General features: G+C 38.0%; 2 protein-coding genes across 2 annotated transcripts; one reads left to right on the forward strand and one right to left on the reverse strand.

Moving 5' to 3' along the window:
* Positions 1 to 3,389: 3,389 nt before the first annotated feature.
* LOAG_11094 (hypothetical protein) lies at positions 3,390 to 5,467 on the reverse strand (the record flags this gene model as incomplete). The annotated part of the gene is made up of 5 exons (XM_003146617.1): positions 3,390 to 3,634; positions 3,902 to 3,949; positions 4,455 to 4,633; positions 5,120 to 5,283; positions 5,372 to 5,467. The coding sequence occupies 5 exons, from the start codon at positions 5,465 to 5,467 to the stop codon at positions 3,390 to 3,392; spliced, it is 732 nt and encodes a 243-aa protein (XP_003146665.1).
* Positions 5,468 to 5,806: 339 nt separating this feature from the next.
* On the forward strand, positions 5,807 to 6,024 carry LOAG_11095 (hypothetical protein; the record flags this gene model as incomplete). Its single annotated transcript, XM_003146618.1, has 1 exon — positions 5,807 to 6,024. A coding segment is annotated over one exon (218 nt), but the record flags the coding sequence as incomplete, so codon positions are not given.
* Positions 6,025 to 7,308: the final 1,284 nt, after the last annotated feature.

The following is a 7,308-nucleotide window of genomic DNA, read 5'->3' on the forward strand; positions in this document are numbered from 1 at the left end:
ATCATTCATCATCATCACTCTGATCACCACTATCATTAATCATCTAACTGTCAGCAACAATGAATATATACAGAACTATCAGCAACAATAAATATATACAAAATTATGTACTCTCTCGTGGTCCAACCCTGCCCACAATTTGTTTCAATATCTATTACATACTACTTTTGAGAAGTTCTCATCGCTTCCCTTATCAAACCAGCTTCTTCCAAAGCGTATGAATAATGCTGAAACGAAACATTCATTAGAGTGGTTAGCAAACTTATTCTACCCTTACGATCCTATTCGAAGTAAGCAAACTCACAAAAAGGATATGGCACTGTCTTCGAAACTAAATAAAAGAGAAACGAGTGCGAAACTGTAAATGAACTTAATAAAAATGATTTTGATTTGGAGCAAAACAGGAGAAAACTGTTATTGATTTGGATGCGGCAACGACATTGTAGTGTTTGCTATCGGCAAAAGCGGAGTTACATTTGCGAGTGTATGTATTGTATGCATTATGCATTCTTTATATCCACAAATATTTATTTGTATGTGTATAGACACATGCGGATAAGTTAAGTGAATGTGAGTTTAGATTAACGGTTTGCTATAATTATTAACAATGAGCACTTCTATGAATCAGTACTAGTTCTGGTCATGAGGAACTTACACGTATTAAATGAATCGGACGGACCACTCGATATAAGTAATCAGAAGAATCCCACTGGATACTAACCTTTTAAATTCAAAGGAAGTACCAAAGATGAATCAAAGACCGAGACGACGATATTAACTTTTTATAAAATGAGAAAAAAACTAAAAATCCGCTTCTCTGAAGCTGAATTTCCTCATGTCAAGACAGATTTTTTGATGCTTTAGTAGCTTTTCCGTTGTCATAATTTCTTTAAATTTCAATAATTTTAAATAAAGTATTAATATTTTATGCTCCCGACTTCAACCGAAAATCAATTTATCTTGGAACCAAGTTAGAGTCAAAATTCATTTGCTTGAAAGTTTTCTAATGGGTTTTTTTTCTTTTTCAGTAGTGCCAAGCCATATTTGCTTTAAATGCTTCAGTAGCTTTCCCGTTCATTTAACTTCGCACCATTTCCAAACACGAATCTTCCCCTTTTCTTCCATCCATAGTAAGATAATCTGATACTGCGGTAAACAAAGCTCCCTCCCAGTATTCAGATGGGCAAACTACCAGTTGGTTTATTATCTAGTGAATGTAACTATTTACTTGGGCGCTCATAAAGTCAAGTGTCTCGCACAGTTTTGATGAAGTGTGTCTATCACACCAAAAGACCTAATGCACTAATACCAATAAATCATTTTAATGATTGCAAAGTCTATTTCGTGAGTTTTCGGTTAAAATTTATACTTTGAGGGGGGAAACTCATAACATTTAGCACAAAGCGGAAAAAGAAATGAATAACTTTACGGCACTAAGACAAATCGTTGTAAGGCACTGCTGATTTCAAAGTAAAAAACATAGAAATTAAGACAACGGTGTCCAATACAATTTTTTCACAATATTATTGTGAGGTGAGAACTATCACAAAACGTTACCCAACTTTAAAGATCAAATTCTCCAAAAAATTCTAGGTCTTAATCCATCACAGCTTGCGAAATATTCCGATTATATTTTTAAAAAATTTGCATTATTAATCCGCACATTTCCTATCTTTGATAAGGACAACAGAGGCAGCGAGTAAAAATCAATGGAAGGTGGTCTTCCTTCAAAGCATTTTTAATAGTGAGTAGTTCATTTCTGATCCTTTCGACATTATATTTTAATCACTATAATTACCACCCCATTGTATTTATTTCCTATTCTTTAAATTCTTCATTCTTTTCCTTCCAGCATTTCGATCAGCATCCCAACTGACAATAACTCGGACGGCAATACTCTCAAATGGTTGAGCAGCTTCGAATACTACTTTGGAATGCTACCTAGCATCAGTGCCCACTTCGGTTTGCTGCGACAGAACACAATATTTCGAACTTCCTGATAATCCACAAGCGACGATGCCTCAATAATCGCCACTTTTCTATTTACATCGGGGACATGTAAGATCTTAGAACGAGAGGTTCGAGTGATGAGAAATCGTTCATTTCACTGTACTTGATAAACGGTGGACTGCACCAACGATTTCTAAGTGAGCACTCACGCGTACGTAATCCATGGGCAAACTGTCACTGTGACGATAAGTTGCATATCCTGTAGTCAAACTGAAGATGACGTATGAGTAACGCTTAGTACACAGCAAAAAGAAGCATACGTTGAACTGCATTCATAGCAATGACAGCGTGAATAAGTTCCGCATAGCACAAGTTATTTAAGACTTCCTGGAGTGTATCCTGTTTCTTAAGAAAATGAAACAAAAAACCCAACAGATATATGAAGAAATCGAAATTGTATAAAATTCATTCTTTAAAGAAAAAATATAACCCACACGGAGGGAGTTCCTGGGAAAAATTAGTTTGACAAGACATAATTCATTGTGCATAAGAGACGTTTTCGAATATGAAAAAAACAAGTTCATTACTATAGAATTTTTTAAAAAGCTAATTTTAATTTAATATTCTTTGTCTGTTTACTACAAACCTTGCCTACTTATTTCTTCCAGAAGTTTGCGACATATTTCACGTTGACTTGTTCAAAAAAGAGCGACTAGTCTCGACCATCAATGACTACTTGGAAAAATGACTACTTTCTAATTATTTATGATGCTCAATACTAAATCACCCTTGACGTGTCATCACTCATTCACCTTCTTAAATGCAATCCCATATTTCATGGTGTGCAAAGAAGACGGACTAATCCTCAAATCAGATCTTCGAATAATTGATCCCGAAATAGTGAGGAAAAAAGAGCTGATATTTTATAGGGAAAATATGCTGAAAGGTTAAGTGTCCACCTGTAGTTACGTAACAATGCAGAACGGCTGGAGCAGATCCTAAGAAATTTGGTGATGGAATATTTACAAGGTTAATTGGGCACGTTCATTCAAGCACTCCGTTCCACGCCGCATCTAATCCAACTTAGCAAACTTATCCCATTTACTAAACTTGTTCTTCACTAGCTCAAATCCAGAATTCTCAGCTTCATATTCTCCATTCCCTTCCCCAGTGGATAACTTTACGATAGTGCAGTGTCTTCCTAAGTAATGCGATATATTTGTGTAAGACACAAGTTCTTAAGTCTCAACTATGTAATAACGCATAATTCGAACACCGTCGTATGTGTATCTATTTAATGAACCTAAAAGAAAACATCTGAAATGGTCACGATGTACGACTCATCATACAAAAAAACAGTGTTTAGTAGCGTAGCAGATATTGGTAGGAACTCTGCAATAATCTACAAGGTCTGTTTGTACTGTACCGTAATAGCATAATTAGCAAACCAAAATAGAAAATGGGAACGGACACAACCGTATATGCTCATCCGATCGTTCAATATCCTTTCCCCCCATCAGTTCACTGTGCATAACCATTCCATGTTTAAGATACTGAACGGTACAACGATGCAAGGACCGTACGGCCTCCAATTTTACTATTATTACCACCACTTTTTGTGAATATTTTTCCAGAGGAGCCTCAATCCTTCTGGAAAATGGATCTTCCAATCCGCACCCATTAACTGTGACAATTTCTCAACTACTTCCAAGCATCAGACATAAATACCAGTCAAATCCAAGCTTCATCAGGTAGTGGACTCAAAAGTCATGCAGCTTTTGAAACTACCACTGTGTAAGGAAATTTTGATTTTTCGTCGTGCTGTCTGTTTAAAGGCCGATTGAAAATCATTAGCTGTAGCATTGCCGGAAGCTTCTTTTTCCAGTAACTGCTTGTTCAATATTTTCCAGGATTTTTTCACCACAAATTTGATTCTTCTTTCAGTGTTCACCTATCCATGCTGATTTACTCGAACTATCTGTCCGAACTTCACTCTCATCTGAAAGGTGCTTTCAGCGAAAAAGTAGGCAGAGTTAAGCATTCGACAGAAAAGTATTAAAACAGTTTATTAAGGATGACGAATGACATCCTTCTAAAACGTAAATTGGAGGTCAGGCCTATCTGAAGAAAATCAAGTATCAGTGATATTAAATGATAAATAACGAAAATCGTGAAGAGAACACCACAAATTGTTGGTGCAGCTCAAGAAAAGATTACAGTCTTTCGCTCCAACATCACCAAATAAATATTATCCTTTCTAGGTAATTGTCACAACATTATCTTAATTGTAAAGTTAATGCTGTCGACTGCGCTTCATACTTCGCGTCGCTAAACAGGTGTGCTGTGATTCGGCTTTATATCGTGTTGACAGGATCAGTTTCAGCACTTATCTGTGATAGCGATAAACATGTATCAAAGCAGTGATGTAGTCCCCAAGTTCATCAACGAATCCTTATGACAGCACAAGACTGTTTACCGCGCTCTAAAAAGTAGCACGAACTTACATCGGTAACAGTGCAAGATGTCAAAAAGATGAAGATTTAGCCTTAGGATGTGCAACATTGAAAAAGGCGGTAATTGTGTTAATGTAGCAGGAGGAATAGAAGTACCGCGTGGTACGTTATCATCCGTAGCATTAAAGAAATCCATAGCGAAATGGAGCTCGAATAAGCGTGCGATGACTCTAAAGCTCATTTCCAACAAAGTGAGGGAGAGGACACCTTGCAGTGCGCCCATGTGGATACGGGAAGGATGGGTGGATAAGAATGAGGCACCTCTTCTCATCTCTCTCCCTTCTTTCTCATCCAAAGTTTGTTAATATGGGAGCAGAGAGAGAGAAAGAGAGCGAGAGAGAGAACTACTGCCCTTGTCTCAAACTAAGAAGGAGAAATGGACAATAGTGGACATTGCTTCTATCCATCAATCCCTTCCCAAAGAGAGAAGGAGATAGAAAGGGATGATAGCAAAGGAGGAGAATCAAACCTGAAGGGATGATAGACATAGATAACAAGCCAAGCAGACGTCGACATGTGCCCCTGTACCTTCCACTGCATGCTGCTTTACTTCTCTCTCCCTTATAGACAGAAAGCATAGCACTCTGAATTTTAAGAACAGACCAGGAATTATTTATTCTCAGTTATTTATTCCCACTGGCCTTCTACCTCTTCACCTTTCAGTGCCATTCAATGCCCTTTTTTTGTCAGAAATTAGCTTACCGTTCAATAGCCTCATACGACTCTTGACACGGAATTTATACTGTAATTCCAACATTTGTGATGAATGAAAAGGAGATATCAACACCTTATGTTCATTGGTCGTTGAAGTATACTTTACCTTAAACTAACAACAAGCAACTCCTCCTTGACCAACGACCCAAGAACTGCCCCAAGATATCGCTAAATTCCGAACACGTGGTATGTACCTCGATTCCGTTATTTAAAGATAAGTTGCCCGTGGAGCTACTTTGCCAATGCGGCATTTCTAGAATCACGATACTTCCGGCATTCCCATGAAACATGCAGGACAAAATGCCTAGATTAGATTTACTACCAGCTTATCGCAAGAATACGGAAGACAAAATGAATCCCGAAGGCTTCGCCGTCCGTGGCGAATTCCAAACCTCTGAGGTGCTTTGCCAGTTTCAAAAATAAGGCATGCATAGCAAACCAGAAGTGCAACAGCGATCAGACTTAAGTATCACTTTGCGTGATACAAATGTTCCACAGACACGTATGAAAAACAGACAAAATCTGCGGATGAAACTGAAACAAAGTTCACACTGCGCGGAGATGCATGATGTTGCCTGCATTTCTTTTGTTGACCAGAGAAAGTGGATGCAATGAATGAAAATAAACAGGACATACAACGAATGGGAAAGATGATTGCAATGTTGTGGATCGCCATCACCCAGAATGCAACCGAGCAGCATCATCAGACAATCACGCTGCGTGGAAGCCAAATGACGACTGTATGTGTAATAGGGAGCTGAACAATAAGTTAGGCACCGGTAAAGATAGAAGAAGATGTGGGGAGGAGGAGGAGGAGGAAGAGAAGGAAGAGAAAGAAGAGGAGTAGAAGAAGGAGGAGGGGAAGGAAGAGAAGAAGGAGATAACTAGCAGTGGATGAACTAAATTAGGATGCAGAGGATAGAAGAGAGAACGAGCGGTAAGGGTGATTAGAAGTAGTGATGATGTTGCCTGGCAACAGGCTAGATGCTTCCTAAAAATGGTTCGTCGCGTCTCCTCCCGAGATGAAAATAATAGGGAGAAGTGTGCGGAGAGGATGTTGGAAAAGTTTGAATTCCTGAATGGAAGAGCAGGAAGGGGTGCTGGGTCATGCATCTCACAAATATCTCCGCTCTATAGATCCATTTACTGCCCACTTTAAATTGTTCCAAAAAATGGATCTCGTGAATTTTGGTTGTTTACGAATACCTCGCGTACGTAACGGGGACAGAATTGCAAGAAAGGAAGTTACTGTAAGAAGGGAAGCTGAAGTACAATAAACAAACCAAAACAAAGAAAGACTGACGGGTGAAATATGAAAGACAGAAAGGCTAAGCAAACACATGAAAGCAGAGTTCCTCGATCGACACCTGGATTTGTGGGCTGTAATAAAGGACAAAATCAGCGAAATATTTCATCTTACGAATGACCCTTTAATATTTCACTGTTTCCTCCTGTCTAATGAAATCTTAAAATCAATACTATTAACGTTAATGAGACATCCGGAAAATTATCTCGCTTCATGAAACTTTGACTGAGGTAAACACTGCTATCAGAACTGAAGGACATTCAGCACTTTTCCCAGAACACTTACTGACCAGATCCCCATTTATGGAAGCCTTTTTTGTGACGGACTCTAATTAATTCTCAGAAAGCAAGTTACTGTAAGTGTACCCGTGCCGATGCTTCTTTGAATTTGTAAAACGAATTGGACACAATTCGTTCCTCTCTAAATTAAATGATCGCTTTTTTGTTCAATAGATGCATTACCAAGATTATTCGCTGTTCAGCACTTACCATGCCATGCCATGTAGAATTCCGCTTATTAAAAGTAAAAAAAAAGTAAACTGTTCCAGTATGTAGAATATTGATCCGATGGGTTTTTTTGGTGTCACACTAAAAAATTTTGCATATCCAAACGAGTTTTGTATTTAAGACGAAATTGATCGAATGAACTAACTGGAAGCAATGCATAATTATGTCTGCTTGCGTCTACAAAAGAGGAAAACGAAAGCAACGAGTTTTAGGACAATTGCTAACATAGCTTAAATCACATCTCATTTTCGAACAATGTATCATTTTAACGAATTTTGGATTTTGGAGTGTTTAAAACCTGAAAATTATTATAATAACT

This window comes from Loa loa, assembly GCF_000183805.2.
Source record: "Loa loa unplaced genomic scaffold supercont3.530, whole genome shotgun sequence".
Taxonomy (NCBI): Eukaryota; Metazoa; Nematoda; class Chromadorea; order Rhabditida; family Onchocercidae; genus Loa; species Loa loa.